Raw genomic sequence first — 19,176 nt, 5'->3', positions numbered from 1 at the left:
CCCCCTCTGCTGCACCTGTCCCACACAATGCCCCACTATCACCCCCCCCCCCCCCCCCTCCCTGCAGGTATCCATTGATCTGAACCCCCAGAGGATCAGATAAGACCAGGGGTCGAGCCCCGGGTCACACATCAAGCCCCCCACGGCACAAAGACCACTCTGTGGGTCCGTCCGTCCTCCTCTTCAAATACCTGCACAGGAACCAAAACCACGATAAGCTCCTGCTCAGGTGTCACCGGAGAGCCAATCAGACGCGAGCTGCAGGGGCTCGCCTCCTCAGTGGGGCCGATAAACATCCAGCGGCAGCCGAGACTTTATTCTTTTGGGGAAACCGAGGTTAAGAAAAGCACTGAGACCACGTCCGGCTGCTCTGCTGCTCGAGTGCTGAGTCGGGTTGAACGCTCGTCTTCATTCAACCAGGAGAACACCACGTCTGCAGCCGCCGCCGCCAAACACACGGTACGCTTCCTTCACCGCTCGCTCTGCTCTGCTGGTCATCTGGCTGAGTCCTGATGACGCTCGTGTGCTTTTGGTTGACGAGTGTCTGACTGAAGGGAAGTGGACACAGGTCTTCAGCCTCTTCTGGCTTCTTGCAGCAGGAGCAGCTCGCTAGAGACCAGCTGGTCAACACAGCAGCGTTCAGCGCAGAAGAGAAGAAGCAGAGCTGAAGACGTTCGTCCAGCAGGTGGACACAAACACCTGATGGGACGAGCACGAAGAACTCTGAGGCCTTCATAACGTCAACTTTGTGTCCGGTGTCACAGTTCAGTCTTCGGCTCAAATATATTTAATTAATGCAACTCAACTAAACTCTAGTCTTTAAAGAGGTTTTATAGTTGCCTTTCTTTTTTTAAATAACTCATAACTTACTTAACTTATTTATGTCGCTAGAATGCAAACATGTACTTCTATACAACCAGAGGAGTCGTCCCCTGGTGGTCAGGGGAGAGAATGCAGCTTTAACACATGAAGCATAGACTTCTATACAACCAGAGGAGTCGTCCCCTGGTGGTCAGGGGAGAGAATGCAGCTTTAACACATGAAGCATAGACTTCTATACAACCAGAGGAGTCGCCCCCTGGTGGTCAGGAGAGAGAATGCAGCTTTAACACATGAAGCATAGACTTCTATACAACCAGAGGCGTTTAGCTCTGGTGGTGTGAGCGACATCTCGTGTCTGTAATAACTTCCAGTGAATCGCTGCAGCTTTGATGTGATATTAAAGATGAGATCAATAAATCTGCATGAAGGAGACAGCTGACCTCGAGCTGCATCGGCAGCAGCAGTCCTGGTGGCGCTCTGGTGGCGCTCTGGTGGCGCTCTGGTGGCGCTCTGAGTGGGTGGCGCTCGGCCTGAATAACAGTAATGATCCGAGCGGCGTGAAGCCGTTAGAGCTGCTGAAGGTCGTCGGTGTCGTCTGTCTGCGATCAGCTGAGAGGAAGAGGCTCCTTCGTGGAGATGTGGGGTGAATCCAGGTCGCTGTGACATGAACAATGAAGGAGGCGCTGCTGGTCCACCGTGATGACATCACCTCTTGTAATGATGATGATGACCACGTGGAAAACATTCAGACCTCTTGATGTACAGGATCTGTAAGGAGAAGTGAGCTCAGTGCTGCCCCTCCTGGTGCTGCAGGGAACCAACATCAAGCGTTCTTTTCCTTTTTCCAAGGTCAGAGGAGGTCACTTGTTGGACCGATCGCTGAGTCAAATGTGACTAAAAACATATTTTACTTCGGAATTGTAAAAAATATTTAATGTGGGGAAAGATCCTCTGACTTCCTGTTAGATTGGTCCCGCCTCTTGCACCTTGGTGCTCATCAGCTCCTCCCTCTGGCTGCAGGTGTGAGTCATGTTCCTGGTTCTGCTGTTCCTGGTGTCTGCTGCTTCAGGCGGTGAGTGAAACGCGGCTCCAGCTTCAGCTTCTGCTTCCTTTGAGCTTCAGCTTCCTTTGAGCTCGTGAGCAGAGACTTCTCTCTCTGAGTTTTCACGTGTTTTGTGTAATCGCTCTATCGTTGTTCACCGATGTGTTAAATGTTATTAAAATCATTCTAACGATGACTCGTCAGCGCTGTCCGCCGGCTCCATCTTCTGCCCGGACCCGGAGGCCGGCGACCGGAGCCCGGATCACATGACCGGTGAGGATGAAACATGAAGTACCAATTAATGAGAACGGGCTCGTCACGCCGTCGGTTCACGGGTTCAACAGCAGAGTCACGCGGCGCTTCCTGCGAGGCGGAAAGGTCAGAGCTGTTGAGATGTGTTCATGAACACATCTCAACTGATGTGTTCATGAACACATCAGTTGAGATGTGTTCATGAACACAGAGTTGAGATGTGTTCATGAACACATCTCAACTCTGTGCTCATCTGACAGCTCATATACATATTGAACATATTGAAATAGAATCTATTATTTTGTCTTCATCCTCTTTACCTGTTGAGCTCTAATGAGGGAAGAGGATCAGAGTTTAGGTTCAGGTTTAAGGTTCAGGTTTATGTTTAGGTTCATGTTCATAGTTCATGTTCAGGGTTCAAAGTGATGATGCAGCTCAAACACTTTCCATCACACATTTATGTTTTATAGTTTGCAGCTGATCAAATGAAGGTTAAGCCCTCTACATGCCCCGCCCCCTCTGCATGCCCCGCCCCCCTCTACATGCCCCGCCCCCTCTACATGCCCCGCCCCCTGCAGATTGCCTCGGCCAGCGCTTCACTTGGCTCAACTCCGTCTTTGACAACTTTCCGGCGCTGCTGACGTTCGTCCTGCAGCTGCGCTGCGTGACGGGTCTTTGTCCTCGAGACCTGGAGGACTACGGCTGCTCCTGCAGACGCGAGCCCTCTGGAGACCCTCTGGATGCTCTGGACATGTGAGTGAGGCCTGCTGACCTTTAACCCTGAACCCTCAGGCCGCACGTCAGCTGAGTGTCAGAGTCCTGAGTTGACTTGCAGGCTCTTCCTCTCCAGATGGAAACTAGACCTCTTCCCTGGTTGAGTCCTCGTAGGAAGCCTGAATGAAGCACATCACCTGTGTTTAGTGGATGGATTTGGTCAGTTTCTTTGCAAAAAACATCCAGCATGAGTCTAAACAAGGTGGACCAGAAGGTCCTCAAGAGTTCCCGAGTTTTTTACAAAGTATTGTTCGGTGCTGTAACAACAACCCACAGACTAATATTGCAAATGTATTAATTAAGATTAAGACCTGAAGCATTGAAATCTGCAACGATCAACACAGTCCAGAACGTGTGAAGCGTATTCAAACAAAGAGTTTCTTCTTTGCTGCAGCTGCTGTGAGGCTCACAGGATGTGCTACCTGAACGCTGCCCCCTGCAGGCAGGAGCCGCCGCCGCTGCCCAGCAACCTCTCCTGCTCGGCCGCTAACGCCAGCTGTGGTAAGACGTCCGGCCTGGTGGACGGGACGCGAGCTCTGACGTTCTCCTGGAGAACTCCTGGAGAACTCCTGGAGAACTCCAGGAGAACGTCAGTCTGGAGTCTGTAGAGGGGACATCTCAGCTAGCTTAGCGGTAGCTACAAGACTGGCCCATAAAACAACACATTTGTTGTTTTTACAATTCCCTTTTTTCAACAATCTAAACACAGAAGTTAAAACCAGAAACTGAATATGACGAGTGGACGACGGTTTGACAACTCAGCGTTGACTGTTTTAATATTTTTAATGTTAGCATGACAACACTAAGTACCTAGCTACATAAAATATATTTAAAAAAAGAAAATTAAAAATACAAAAAAATAAAGAATAGTAATGACAGAAAGAAAATATAAAAAGTAAAAAAATATATTAAAAATTTTTAAAAAGTGAAAAAATGACAAATATAAATAAAAAAACATAAAAATAAAAATAAAAAAGACATGCTACCCTCGCTAACCTAACTATTATAAATAATTGGGATGCTAATTTTGGCGACTGAATAAAAGAGTAGTTTTAATGGTTTTAACAGAAACATTTTAACACGACGATCCTTGAGGGTTTCCTGTTGCTAGTCTTTGTGCTAAGCTAAGCAGCCGCTGCCCGTAGCGTCGTGTTTTCCTGTGTCTTGCTGTCGGCTGGTGTTTGCTGTCGTGGTTCACTGCTCTCGTCTCGGTCTCTGAGGTTCTGCTGGTCGGTGTCAGCGGACGCTGTGTGAGTGCGACGCGGCGGCCGTCGACTGCTTCGCTCAGAGCTCGTACGACCCGACGCTGAGAGGCCTCGCCGAGGCGTCCTGCTCCGCCTCCAACCGGACAGGTACCTTCACCACAGGGGGGCGGCCTGGAGTCACCTGCACAGTGAAGTTAACCCTTCAAGGCCTCTTTCTACCTTCCACATGATTTCTTAAATTCACGTTTTAAGACACTTTGCATATGAGATATAAACCCGTGTGTTGCATCGAAAACTGCAGAACAATCTCAGCTCTCTATATAATATAACATAACATAATTCCCAGGATGCTTTCTACTTTAAATCAGGAATATTACAACAAATCCTCATTTCTAATCTCACGACCTCTCGGCTCTAAATGTGCATTGAAACTGAATCTGAGCTCCGGGTCGAACGTCCTCCTGGAAGGACGGAAGAGAGGAAAGAACTCATTCGGGTCAAAACCAACAACGGCTCCAGACTCTTCCTCTCGGTTCTGAAGCCGTCCAGAAGCAGGTGAGTGACGTCAGCAGCCGATCCGATGACGGCGAGTCAGGCAGCTGCAGAGGAGACGACCTCCCACAACACGGCGTCAGCGCTCCGTCCAGACGGTGCGTCAGGACGGAAAGCCACTGATTGGATGAGTCACAGCTCTCAGCCAATTAAAACAGGACGACCTCTGCGGGTTAAATCCTGCAGCTTCCTGCCCACGCAGCGCTGCAGCAGAAGAAGGCAATCAAGAGTGGAACAGAGTTCCTTTGATCCGCCGCTCGTCTCAGAGGAGCCGGAGGAGGAAGAGGAGTTTACTCGGAGGAAGAGGCCTGTGAAGTCCACTTCCTCTGTTTGAGTGTTTCACCGTCTGAACGATGTGGAGAACCAGGGGCGGGATGTGGAGAACCAGGGGCGCGATGTGGAGAACCAGGGGCGCGATGTGGAGAACCAGGGGCGCGATGTGGAGAACCAGGGGCGCGATGTGGAGAACCAGGGGCGCGATAACCGAGAAAAGAAAAAGACAGACAGAAGGGAGACTGAGAGTCGGCCTTTCGCCTCCGGCCCCGTGTTCTTGTTGATGACATCAGCACCAGAGGCACGAAAATCTTTAAAAAATCAAATGAATTGAAACTGGTCCAGTTTGCATGTCGTGCAGTAGATTCATGCATAAACGCTGCTCTGATGAGTCGTCTGCAGGAATCGACTCTGTGGTTCTGCAGCTGTCCAACGCGTCCTCCCCTCAGGAGGAAAAACCTCTGATCGCTTCTGACGACTATGAGTTTGAAGACATGTGAACATCATCGTGATTATTAGAGACAGGAAACTGTCTGAGAATTATTTGAGAGTGAAATTAGATTAAAAATATAGATTTATTTATCATAATGCTTCAGAATCTATATTGACTTTTTGTAAAGAGTTGAAATAATTAAGAAAATTAACTTCTCACTTAAAACCCTCCGTCAGCTGATCGGTGTGTCTCTTCTTGTTGTTGTTGTTGTTGTTGTAGAGACGGACCAGCTGATGACCGGGGGGAACTGGAGTGACATCGCGGGCTTGGACGGTGACCTCGTGGCCCCGCCCCCCGGCCCGCCCCCCCTGGCCGCCCTGCTGGCGCCTGCAGGTACAACGCTCTCTAATGGGTCCGCGGGTCTGGAGGTTGTAACAGGTAACAGAGCAGCGCTTCTGCTCCGCGCTGCAGAAACTAGTTACTGAAGAAAACGTCTTCATGTAGTGGACACGTGAATCACTTTCCCATCGGCCTCAGCTGCAGTTTGCATGCTAACAAATGTTAGCATTTAGCTCAAATCGCAGCTGTCATGAGCTGTGTGGTTGAGGAGCATGAAGCCGTCCGTGTTGAAAGAGATTTTTATTTCTTTTTTCCCGCTTCAGAAGCCGTCGCAGAGGAAGAGTCCCGTCTCGTCTCTGGAGGTAAAAGCGTCTCACTTCCTGAAGAACTTCTCTGGCGAGCGTGTGCTTGTTGTTTCTCTCCAAGCTGCTCGTGATCTGGTTCTGCTGCAGCTGACCAAAGATAGAAGAGAAAGCGCCACCAGGAATAGTTCCCTGCTGCTGCTCTCCGGCTGCTCGCTGACTCACTCGCTCGTCTTCCAGGTTTGAACGAGACCTCGACGGAAGAAGCGCTGCGGCAGGAAGAGATGAAGACGCGTCGGACGACCCACAATCCTCCAGTGATCAGTGAGCCGACGGCGCCGTCTGTCTCCCCGTTGATGACGTGAAAGTTCTTAATCAAGAAGTTTTCTTAATGTCTGTTCGCTCTCGAACAGGAAGTGATGCGTTTTCAGAACAATTTTAGCAGCAGGAACGAGACGATCTGCCTACAAATAAAAAGCTCGTGTGAGATCAGAGGCGGTGATGACGGACGACCCTTCAGTCTGTTAAATACTTTACACGTTCTCCGTTGCAGATCCGGTTCTGTTCGTCCTGGAGAGAGAAGCTGTGAGCCAATCAGAGACGAGCGAACTGTCACCTCCGAGACGCTCAGAGACGTCATCACCGCGCGCCGATCGAACTACAACCGGTCTGAGGACTACAACTCCCAGTGAGACCTCTCCAGCGGGTCTGGAGGAGTCCTCTGAGGAAGGTGACTGAAATAATAACACAAAAATAACAAAATCCTCCTCAGAAAATGTTTCTGTCGGACTGAAAGGGCAGAGCATTGATCTGAAATATTGTTGGAAAAATCTCGTTATCATTGATTATATCTCATTTCTCCAACAGTTCATTCAGCGTCAGCAAAACCACAAATTAGTCCGTCTGCGAAAAAAAGGTCATCTGAAGAAGATGAAGAAGAAGATGAAGATGAAAAAGATGATGAAGCCTCAGACGAGCGCGGTGAGTTTCATTTTTTCTTTCCACAAAGTTTGACGATCGAGTTTCAAATGAAGTCAGAAGACGTGCAGAGAACCAGCAGGAATATGTTAGAGACATTATTATCAATACTGTGATTTAGTACATCTCAGTATGGAGATCTTTGGAAAAAAAATGTAAATTTTGAAACTTTTGAAACTTCTGCCGACGAAAAAAAACACAATATTGAAGCGAATAAGTTCAAACACAATGAAAGTTACATTTATAACTGCTAAATGTTTGTTTTGTACTAATACTTTGTACCCTTTAGTCTTCCTCTTCCTCACCTGTCTCTTTCTCTCCTCACCTGTCTCTTCCTCTTCTTCCTCTTCCTCAGTCGAGGATTTGTTAACGACCACTGTCAGAACGACCACAGCGCAGAGCTCACCCTCAGAGGACGCCGGTGAGCGAACAGGAAGCTGGACGGCGAGAGAGGAAGCAGCGAGACAGGACGCAGCGAGACAGGACGCAGCGAGACAGGACGCAGCGAGACAGGACGCAGCGAGACAGGACGCAGCGAGACAGGACGCAGCGAGACAGGACGCAGCGAGACAGGACGCAGCGAGAGAGGAAGCAGCGGCTCCTCACAGCGGTCCGTTCATGAGTACCTTAAATAAAATATTAAATAAATTGAGTTGAACCTCATCCAGTACTCTGTGACTGCAGCTTCTTCCAGAGGCCCTGAAACGAGGCCCAGAGGGACGCCGAGACTCCCGACCACACCGACCACACGCTCTCACCCCGGAACCGACCCGGCAGGAACCGACCCGGCAGGAACCGACCCAACGGGAACCGACCCGGCAGGAACCGACCCGACGGGAACCGACCCAACGGGAACCGCGACTCCCGATTCCCGGGTCGAGGGTTCTCGACTCACTGCTGCCGCTCTGCGTCCGCTGAGCCAAGGTGAGCCGAACCTCACCAGGAAGGAACCGAGATGTGTAAAATGAAACGAACATGTGGAACACAGCGGGCCAGCAGAAGTAACTAAACTTCAGCAGCGTCTGTAAGACGTTGCATCTGTTGCAGAACCGATCAGAATCGCGTTGCTCACGGCGTTGCTCACGGCGTTGCTCTGCAGGAGTCCTTCTATCCCGCCGCGTTCTCTCTTTTGTACATATTTACTGCGTGGGAGCGTTTATTTCCATTTCCCTCCACGACTGAGTGGATATTTAATAACTCAACATGATTCATGATCGTCTCTCACGGCTTCAGGAGCGGCAGCAGAACGATCCACGAGCTCGCCTCCCACTTCACGGAGCAGCGCCTCTCAGACGACACCCGGGGCACGAGGGCCCTCCGGCACACCGAGGTTAAAGGTCAGCGCCTCCTCCACAGCGGAGACGGCCGAGGCTGAGGAAGAGGAAGAAGAAGAGGAGGAAGAGGAGACAGCACACAGCTCGCAGGAGGAAGACTCAGATGGTTTGCAGTTCAATTATATTTAAAAAATAAATGAAGCACCCTAATATATATATATATATATATATATATATATATATATATATATATATATATATATATATATATATATATATATATTTGCGCTGCAGGCCGGCCGGAGGCCCAGAGGAGGACGGTGCCGTTCTTCGCCTGGTCGCTGCTGGAGTCCGTCGGGTTGACCGACACAGATCCGGTGCCGAGCAGCGAAGGTGAAGAAGAGGAACTCCCTCCAGGTTTCCTTCTGTAAAATGTGACTTTACACTTCGTGACGGCTTTTGAGTGAAAGCATGTGTTTCCTCTGAAGACTGCAGTCGGCCCTTCACCCTGCACGGCGCTGACGGGCGAGCCCGGCGGGAGCTGCCGGCGCTGGGGGAGATGCTGCGCTGCCTGACGGGTCGATGCCCGCACGAGTACGAGATGTACGGGTGCTACTGCGGCCAGGAGGGCGGCGGGCGACCCCAGGACCAGATGGACAGGTAGCGGCACCACAGAGGAACGAAACGATGGACTCTGTTCATTATGCAGAAAAAACAAGAAACACGACCCTTCTTACTTTCAGCTGATTATACATCTTGCAAAGCAATGAGTTTTATTAATACTATTATCCGTATTAAGCATTTATAAAGTATTGCATGTGAGGAGCAAAGGAAACGAGACACATGGAGCTTTGACGTCAGACCGATGATGATGATGAGGAGCTGCTCTTTCTCAGGTGCTGCTTCTTCCACCGGTGCTGCCTGCAGCAGATCGGCCTCATGGGCTGCCGGGCCGGCAGGAAGCTCAGCGCTCACGTCTCCTGCGAGGCCGGGAAGCCGCGGTGTGAGTCCACGACACGGAGGCTGAGACTCAGAGACTCAAGACGCTGAGACTCAGAGACTCGCTTTACTGATTATGAATCTGAGTTTAGAGACTGTGTCCTCATATTACAGGACACATGTGACTATATGTCCTTATTTTACAGTATAAATGTGACTATATTTCATTATATTAGAGTAATGATATTTTTCTGGTAAATGTATGATTTTATGATCTGAGACAATATCCTTTTTTTTCTTGTAAATTTCTGATTTTTTATTTATTTGTTTTTAAACAAATTTAAACTAATCTTTAAACTCTGAAATTAAGTTTTATTTCTCCCTGGAATTTAATTTTACCTAGAATAACTCTAACAAGGTGTCATCACACAATGAGGTCATTATTGCGTCATTTGCATACCAACATGTGTCACGTTGGTGTTTCAGGTCAGGGCGTCAGTGTGTGTGACCGGCTGCAGTGTGTGTGTGACAAAGCGACAGCTGAGTGTTTGGCGGCGGCGCGTTTCAACCACAGCCTGCCGGCGCCGCAGTGTCGAGGCCCCGCCCCCCCCTGCCGGCGGGCCAGCCGGCCCCCAAAACCACAGCTTTCCCCTCCTCAGTCCAGCGAAGAGAGCGAGGAGGTCCAGAAGACCCCGAACACACCTGCACCACGGCCAGACCATCACAGGTGAGCTGTTATACATGTGCTTACGCTGTTATACATGTTATTACACGGTTATTACAATGTTATTACAGTGTTATTACATTGTTATTACACTGTTATTACACTGTTGCACATGTGATTACACTGTTGGAAATGTTATTACACTGTTATTACATTGTTATTACACTGTTGCACATGTGATTACACTGTTGGAAATGTTGTTACAGTGTTATTACACTGTTATTACATTGTTATTACACTGTTATTACATTGTTATTACACTGTTGCACATGTGATTACACTGTTGGAAATGTTGTTACAGTGTTATTACACTGTTATTACATTGTTATTACACTGTTATTACATTGTTATTACACTGTTGCACATGTGATTACACTGTTGGAAATGTTATTACACTGTTATTACATTGTTATTACACTGTTACTACATTGTTATTACAGTGTTATTACATTGTTATTACACTGTTGCACATGTGATTACACTGTTGGAAATGTTATTACACTGTTATTACATTGTTATCACATTGTTATTACACTGTTGCACATGTGATTACACTGTTGGAAATGTTATTACACTGTTATTACATTGTTATTACAGTGTTACTACATTGTTATTACACTGTTGCACATGTGATTACACTGTTGGAAATGTTATTACACTGTTATTACATTGTTATTACACTGTTATTACATTGTTATTACACTGTTGCACATGTGATTACACTGTTGGAAATGTTATTACACTGTTATTACATTGTTATTACAGTGTTACTACATTGTTATTACACTGTTGCACATGTGATTACACTGTTGGAAATGTTATTACACTGTTATTACATTGTTATTACACTGTTATTACATTGTTATTACAGTGTTACTACATTGTTATTACACTGTTGCACATGTGATTACACTGTTGGAAATGTTATTACACTGTTATTACATTGTTATCACATTGTTATTACACTGTTGCACATGTGATTACACTGTTGGAAATGTTATTACACTGTTATTACATTGTTATTACAGTGTTACTACATTGTTATTACACTGTTGCACATGTGATTACACTGTTGGAAATGTTATTACACTGTTATTACATTGTTATTACACTGTTATTACACTGTTATTACATTGTTATTACAGTGTTACTACATTGTTATTACACTGTTGCACATGTGATTACACTGTTGGAAATGTTATTACACTGTTATTACATTGTTATTACAGTGTTACTACATTGTTATTACACTGTTGCACATGTGATTACACTGTTGGAAATGTTATTACACTGTTATTACATTGTTATTACACTGTTATTACATTGTTATTACACTGTTGCACATGTGATTACACTGTTGGAAATGTTATTACACTGTTATTACATTGTTATTACACTGTTATTACATTGTTATTACAGTGTTATTACATTGTTATTACACTGTTGCACATGTGATTACACTGTTGGAAATGTTATTACACTGTTATTACATTGTTATCACATTGTTATTACATTGTTATTACAGTGTTATTACATTATTATTACACTGTTATTACATTGTTATTACACTGTTATTACATTGTTATTACATTGTTATTACACTGTTATTACATTGTTATTACAGTGTTATTACATTGTTATTACACTGTTATTACATTGTTATTACAGTGTTATTACATTGTTATTACACTGTTATTACATTGTTATTACAGTGTTATTACATTGTTATTACACTGTTGCACATGTGATTACACTGTTGGAAATGTTATTACACTGTTATTACATTGTTATTACACTGTTATTACATTGTTATTACAGTGTTATTACATTGTTATTACACTGTTATTACATTGTTATTACACTGTTATTACATTGTTATTACAGTGTTATTACATTGTTATTACACTGTTGCACATGTGATTACACTGTTGGAAATGTTATTACACTGTTATTACATTGTTATTACACTGTTATTACATTGTTATTACAGTGTTATTACATTGTTATTACACTGTTGCACATGTGATTACACTGTTGGAAATGTTATTACACTGTTATTACATTGTTATTACACTGTTATTACATTGTTATTACAGTGTTATTACATTGTTATTACACTGTTGCACATGTGATTACACTGTTGGAAATGTTATTACACTGTTATTACATTGTTATCACATTGTTATTACACTGTTGCACATGTGATTACACTGTTGGAAATGTTATTACACTGTTATTACATTGTTATTACAGTGTTACTACATTGTTATTACACTGTTGCACATGTGATTACACTGTTGGAAATGTTATTACACTGTTATTACATTGTTATCACATTGTTATTACACTGTTATTACATTGTTATTACAGTGTTATTACATTGTTATTACACTGTTGCACATGTGATTACACTGTTGGAAATGTTATTACACTGTTATTACATTGTTATTACAGTGTTATTACATTGTTATTACAGTGTTATTACATTGTTATTACACTGTTATTACATTGTTATTACAGTGTTATTACATTGATTACACTGTTGGAAATGTTATTACACTGTTATTACATTGTTATCACATTGTTATTACACTGTTGCACATGTGATTACACTGTTGGAAATGTTATTACACTGTTATTACATTGTTATTACATTGTTATTACACTGTTGCACATGTGATTACACTGTTGGAAATGTTATTACACTGTTATTACATTGTTATTACAGTGTTACTACATTGTTATTACACTGTTGCACATGTGATTACACTGTTGGAAATGTTATTACACTGTTATTACATTGTTATTACAGTGTTATTACACTGTTGCACATGTGATTACACTGTTGGAAATGTTATTACAGTGTTATTACACTGTTATTACATTGTTATTACACTGTTGCACATGTGATTACACTGTTGGAAATGTTATTACACTGTTATTACATTGTTATTACAGTGTTATTACACTGTTATTACATTGTTATTACACTGTTATTACATTGTTATTACACTGTTATTACATTGTTATTACACTGTTGCACATGTGATTACACTGTTGGAAATGTTATTACACTGTTATTACATTGTTATTACACTGTTATTACATTGTTATTACACTGTTGCACATGTGATTACACTGTTGGAAATGTTATTACACTGTTATTACAGTGTTATTACACTGTTATTACAGTGTTATTACATTGTTATTACACTGTTGCACATGTGATTACACTGTTGGAAATGTTATTACACTGTTATTACATTGTTATTACAGTGTTATTACACTGTTGCACATGTGATTACACTGTTGGAAATGTTATTACACTGTTATTACATTGTTATTACACTGTTATTACATTGTTATTACAGTGTTATTACACTGTTGCACATGTGATTACACTGTTGGAAATGTTATTACACTGTTATTACATTGTTATTACACTGTTATTACAGTGTTATTACATTGTTATTACACTGTTGGAAATGTTATTACATTGTTATTACACTGTTATTACATTGTTATTACACTGTTGCACATGTGATTACACTGTTGGAAATGTTATTACATTGTTATTACAGTGTTATTACACTGTTGCACATGTGATTACACTGTTGGAAATGTTATTACACTGTTATTACATTGTTATTACACTGTTATTACATTGTTATTACATTGTTATTACACTGTTGCACATGTGATTACACTGTTGGAAATGTTATTACACTGTTATTACAGTGTTATTACATTGTTATTACACTGTTGCACATGTGATTACACTGTTGGAAATGTTATTACACTGTTATTACATTGTTATTACACTGTTATTACAGTGTTATTACATTGTTATTACACTGTTATTACAGTGTTATTACATTGTTATTACACTGTTGGAAATGTTATTACATTGTTATTACACTGTTATTACATTGTTATTACACTGTTGCACATGTGATTACACTGTTGGAAATGTTATTACACTGTTATTACACTGTTATTACATTGTTATTACACTGTTGCACATGTGATTACACTGTTGGAAATGTTATTACATTGTTATTACAGTGTTATTACACTGTTGCACATGTGATTACACTGTTGGAAATGTTATTACATTGTTATTACAGTGTTATTACACTGTTGCACATGTGATTACACTGTTGGAAATGTTATTACATTGTTATTACAGTGTTATTACACTGTTGCACATGTGATTACACTGTTGGAAATGTTATTACATTGTTATTACACTGTTATTACATTGTTATTACACTGTTGCACATGTGATTACGCTGTTGGAAATGTTATTACACTGTTATTACAGTGTTATTACACTGTTGCACATGTGATTACACTGTTGGAAATGTTATTACACTGTTATTACATTGTTATTACACTGTTATTACATTGTTATTACATTGTTATTACACTGTTGCACATGTGATTACACTGTTGGAAATGTTATTACACTGTTATTACAGTGTTATTACATTGTTATTACACTGTTGCACATGTGATTACACTGTTGGAAATGTTATTACACTGTTATTACATTGTTATTACACTGTTATTACAGTGTTATTACATTGTTATTACACTGTTATTACAGTGTTATTACATTGTTATTACACTGTTGGAAATGTTATTACATTGTTATTACACTGTTATTACATTGTTATTACACTGTTGCACATGTGATTACACTGTTGGAAATGTTATTACATTGTTATTACAGTGTTATTACACTGTTGCACATGTGATTACACTGTTGGAAATGTTATTACATTGTTATTACACTGTTATTACATTGTTATTACACTGTTGCACATGTGATTACGCTGTTGGAAATGTTATTACACTGTTATTACACTGTTATTACAGTGTTATTACACTGTTGCACATGTGATTACACTGTTGGAAATGTTATTACACTGTTATTACACTGTTATTACATTGTTATTACACTGTTGCACATGTGATTACACTGTTGGAAATGTTATTACATTGTTATTACAGTGTTATTACACTGTTGCACATGTGATTACACTGTTGGAAATGTTATTACATTGTTATTACAGTGTTATTACACTGTTGCACATGTGATTACACTGTTGGAAATGTTATTACATTGTTATTACAGTGTTATTACACTGTTGCACATGTGATTACACTGTTGGAAATGTTATTACATTGTTATTACACTGTTATTACATTGTTATTACACTGTTGCACATGTGATTACGCTGTTGGAAATGTTATTACACTGTTATTACAGTGTTATTACACTGTTGCACATGTGATTACACTGTTGGAAATGTTATTACACTGTTATTACACTGTTATTACATTGTTATTACACTGTTGCACATGTGATTACACTGTTGCACATGTTATTACACTGTAACTGAAGCTCAGAGACACAAACATATTTCTGTCTTTCTGCAGCGATGAACTCCTGAAGGACGAAGAGAGGTCAAAGCCTCCTGGACCAGCTGGCAGCTCCACTCCTCTTCCTCCTCCTCTTCCTCAGTCCAGCGAGGAGAGCGAGGAGACTCCAGGAGGAGACTCTGCGCAGCAGGAGGCCTCCAACACACCTGCACCTCCAGACCAGCACAGGTGAGGAGAGTCTGAAGTCGCCTCAAGTTGTTTCTTCAGAGACTCAGAGGCTAAAAAACAACCAGCGAAACTTTACAATCTGACTGAAAGATTATTTTAATCTGTAATTCATAATCAAACAATAGAACAAATCTGCTGCATCTGGACGTGTTGAACACTGTAAATAATATGTTAATATAATATAAATAACATGGTTTGGTTCACTCGTTAAACATCTTTCTGCAGCGATGAACACCTGAAGGACGAAGAGCGGTCAAAGCATCCTGGACCAGCTGGCAGCTCCACTCCTCTTCCTCCTCTTCCTCCCTCCAGCGAGGAGAGCAGAGATCCGACACCCGGCGGGATTCAACCCCACAACCACAGGCCGAGTGCAGGGCTGAGCCCAGAAGGGCCCGCGGCCGGGGAAGAGGAGGAAGAAGAAGAGGAGGAAGAAGAAGAGGAGGAAGAAGAGGACAGAAAATAAAAGCGAATGTATTCTCATTTTTCTCCTGAATGAATAAAGTTGTAATTTAAAAGAAACGTTGAAAAAATAAAGAAAATAAATGTTGACTTTGATTTCTTCACAAACAAAATTTCTATGAAAATAAAACTTGTGAATAAAAAAAGGAAAAGACGAAGACGATGAAGACGAGTTGATAGAAACATTTTATTTGAGTCTGAACATCAACGTTTACAATGAAGAGGTGACGAGGCTCTGAAGCTTTGAGGCTCTGAAGCTTTGAGGCTCTGAGTCTCTGCTGTTCCACACGAGGGGACGGATGTAGAAGTTGCTTCTCAGATGATCTGAACACGTTTATTTTAGTAGTTTGGGTTCAAATCTTTAAATCTGACGACAGCTTGAGCTCAAAGCTTCTGATTTCCAGCGCGTCCTGATGTTCAGGAGGAACTGATCACCAAGAGATTCATCAATGATTTCTTATTAATAATCAAACATTTTACGGATGAAATGAAGCAACAATGTCACCAATATGATTTTACATAATTTATTTTTATTAAAGGGAGTTTTTCACAAGTGGAACTGTTGGACGAGCAGAAGCTCAGCGCCCCCTAGTGGTCACAACCCTCTAAACACGAACACACACACACTGCGCCACAAACACGACGAGAAGCTCCTCTGTTTTGTTCTTCTGTTCATTTGTTTTTCTGCACATTTCAGTAAACTGAACAAAAAAAGAATCTTGAAACTCTCTCCACCAATCAGGAGCGAGCGTTCAGATCCACTCGTCCTGCATCGCCACGCCTCCTCGGGCTGAACATGGGGGATGGGGACAGGGTGACCTTGGGGGTGGCAGAGTGAGCTTGAGGTGACAGGGTGACCTTGGGGGAACAGGGTGACCTTGGGGGAACAGAGTGACCTTGGGGTGACCTTGGGGGTGGAACCTCTGGCGTTCGCGTCGTACTACAAACTGTGCCGAGTCGTTCGTTGCTATAGTAACGGGTACACAGTGATCAAAAGTGCAAACATATTTCATTCTGACGGTTATTAGCATTTTATTATTTTAAATACACTAATCTAAATCTACAAAGTGAACTTTATCAAAAGCGGCGGCTCTCACGTCACGCCGATGAGTTCTGATTTAAACTTTATTGATCAGGAAGTCGCTTCAGCTCCACTTTCATTCAGAGTCATGATGAATTATGAATTATGAATAATCTCACTTCTGTCGGGGATCGTCCTGTCAGAGGAACCGGTTCCTCCGACAGGTGTTAGAACGTCTGGGTGGGTTCTAGAGGAACCGCTTGGACCATAAGGGGTTCCTGATAGAACCTCCAGAGAGACTTTCATGTTGGGTTCCAGTGAGAACCCTCAGACAGCGTTCAGAAAAACGTTCTATAAGGAACCATAAAGGGTTCTCCGTTGAGAACCAGCCGCAGAACCCTATTCTCTTGACTTCCTTTCCACCCACAAAACGTTGTTTTTAACAACTCGTTTAACGAGTTCTCTCCACGAGGTTGTTGGTTCTAGTCCCGTTTCTCGTGGTTCCTTGAAGACCTTTAACTGTTAGAACGTAGAACCATTGGAGTGAGCAGAACGATTGGAGCCGGAGCGGCGACTTCCCGAAGAAAAAAACTAAAACAAATCATTTAGATGCTAAAATAAATCGACTTCACTTCATCTGTTAAAAAATATCTTTCGACGACGTCGTCGCTCATTTCTCATCATATTTAAAGAGACAACACGGATTCTACAACAAACAATAAATCAAGTAACATTCTCGCGATGGGACCATTTCTCCCAGATTGATAAGAACTGCACGATCCCATTGAAACCCTGAACCGCCGACTTCACAGTAAACAACAACAACAACAGTCAATTTGAAAAGAAAACAAAGAAAATGAGCATTTTGTCTTCGTCTTGATGAAGATGATGGACGAACCAAAAGCTCCTAAATCTCTACCAGGCAACAATGTATCCGCACGAGATGCATCCAATGTACAAAAATATATTGATGATATATTGAGAATATATTGATCTGCTGCCGTGAAGACGCGTTCATGAGCAAGTCTCTCGCTCTCCAAACTGCTGGAACCGAACCGCCGGTCTGCGGCGGCTCGGAGAAGAATTCAGATTCCGGGACGCGGACGACACGAAAGACTCGTTGAGGTGGTTTGTGTTCCGGCGTTAGCGCGCCGCCGTTAGCTTGTGTGATCATGGTTCTACGTACGGCGCTGTGATGCTAACGCATATGAAGCTAACGCATGTGAAGCTAACGCATGTGAAGCTACAACGGTCACGCAGCGCCGATATGCACAGAAGAGGAAACAACATCTTTATTATTATTATTATTATTATTATTATTATTATTATTATTCCCACGTTGGATTCATCGGAGTCGGCCTCCCTGTCAACAAACACGGTGTGTCCCAGGTGAAGCAAAGCATTGTGGGGGATCGTGGCCTTCACTAAACGGATGCAACGTGTTCGCAGGCGAAAGTCTTCCGTTTAGTTTCGTACAAACATCGATTGATCGATCGGTATTTAAGCGGCAACCTCGAGTTACCCACAACCCCCTTCTTCCCGTAGCTTTGCAGAGACGCTAACATGCTAACTATTTTACTAAACATCTACATTCTAGCTTCAAACAGACAGAAGCAACGTCTGCAGCTACGAAAAGGAATCTTATGATTGTTTTAGCTTCTCTTTGCTAACTCGGCTAACGGTACTTCTACTGCTCAGACTGCCGGGAGGAAACGTGTCCTGAAGAAGACGAAAGAGCAGCCGGACGTCTCGGCTCATGTTGGTGATTCCACCTGAAGCTCAGTCAGAACCTGTAACCTACTAAACCCTCTGGAACACCACCACACCTCCACCTGCAGCGCCTCCACCTCCACACCTCCACCTCCACCTCCACACCTCCACCTGCAGCGCCTCCACCTCCACACCTCCACCTGCAGCGCCTTCCTCTCCGTCTCTTTCCTCCACTTTCCCTCCAATCTGTAACCGTCTACTTCTGCACAGGAGCCCGTCTGAGGATCCACTCAAACAAACCAACGTGAGACACTGAACCCGTGAGCGCCGCCCAGCTGCTCAGAACCAACATGGCGGTGGGCGTCGGCCTCCAACTGCAGAGATCTTCTTCCCACTGTGAGCTGCGATCAGAGGAAACACTGACATCATCTGTTATTACAGGTCACAGCTGCAGCTCTGCA

At 43.1% G+C, this 19,176-nt stretch overlaps 1 protein-coding gene across 1 annotated transcript; it reads left to right on the top strand.

The window, feature by feature from the left end:
- Window positions 1-1,851: 1,851 nt before the first annotated feature.
- Window positions 1,852-15,988, top strand: oc90 (otoconin 90). Its single transcript, XM_068601226.1, has 19 exons — window positions 1,852-1,894; window positions 2,069-2,137; window positions 2,695-2,869; window positions 3,285-3,391; window positions 4,111-4,242; window positions 5,633-5,791; window positions 6,016-6,054; window positions 6,235-6,318; window positions 6,548-6,724; window positions 6,862-6,975; window positions 7,328-7,582; window positions 7,657-7,896; window positions 8,206-8,412; window positions 8,541-8,639; window positions 8,735-8,906; window positions 9,143-9,249; window positions 9,672-9,912; window positions 15,355-15,525; window positions 15,751-15,988. Exons 1-19 carry the CDS (start codon window positions 1,852-1,854, stop codon window positions 15,986-15,988), a joined length of 2,829 nt encoding a protein of 942 aa, XP_068457327.1.
- The last annotated feature ends 3,188 nt before the right edge of the window (window positions 15,989-19,176 follow it).

Source organism: Clinocottus analis, unplaced genomic scaffold (genome assembly GCF_023055335.1).
Source record: "Clinocottus analis isolate CAN_PGR_092001 unplaced genomic scaffold, fCliAna1.0.p SCAF_11, whole genome shotgun sequence".
NCBI classification, from domain to species: domain Eukaryota; kingdom Metazoa; phylum Chordata; class Actinopteri; order Perciformes; family Cottidae; genus Clinocottus; species Clinocottus analis.
Note: the sequence above shows the minus strand (reverse complement) of the source record. Positions and strands in the feature narration are given on the sequence as shown.

Coding starts and splice junctions, on each gene's coding strand:
- oc90 (XM_068601226.1), top strand. CDS start 1,852: ATGTTCCTGGTTCTGCTGTTCCTGGTGTCTGCTGCTTCAGGCG. Junction 3,392..4,110: donor GGCCGCTAACGCCAGCTGTG/GTAAGACGTCCG, acceptor TCGGTCTCTGAG/GTTCTGCTGGTCGGTGTCAG. Junction 4,243..5,632: donor CTCCGCCTCCAACCGGACAG/GTACCTTCACCA, acceptor TTGTTGTTGTAG/AGACGGACCAGCTGATGACC.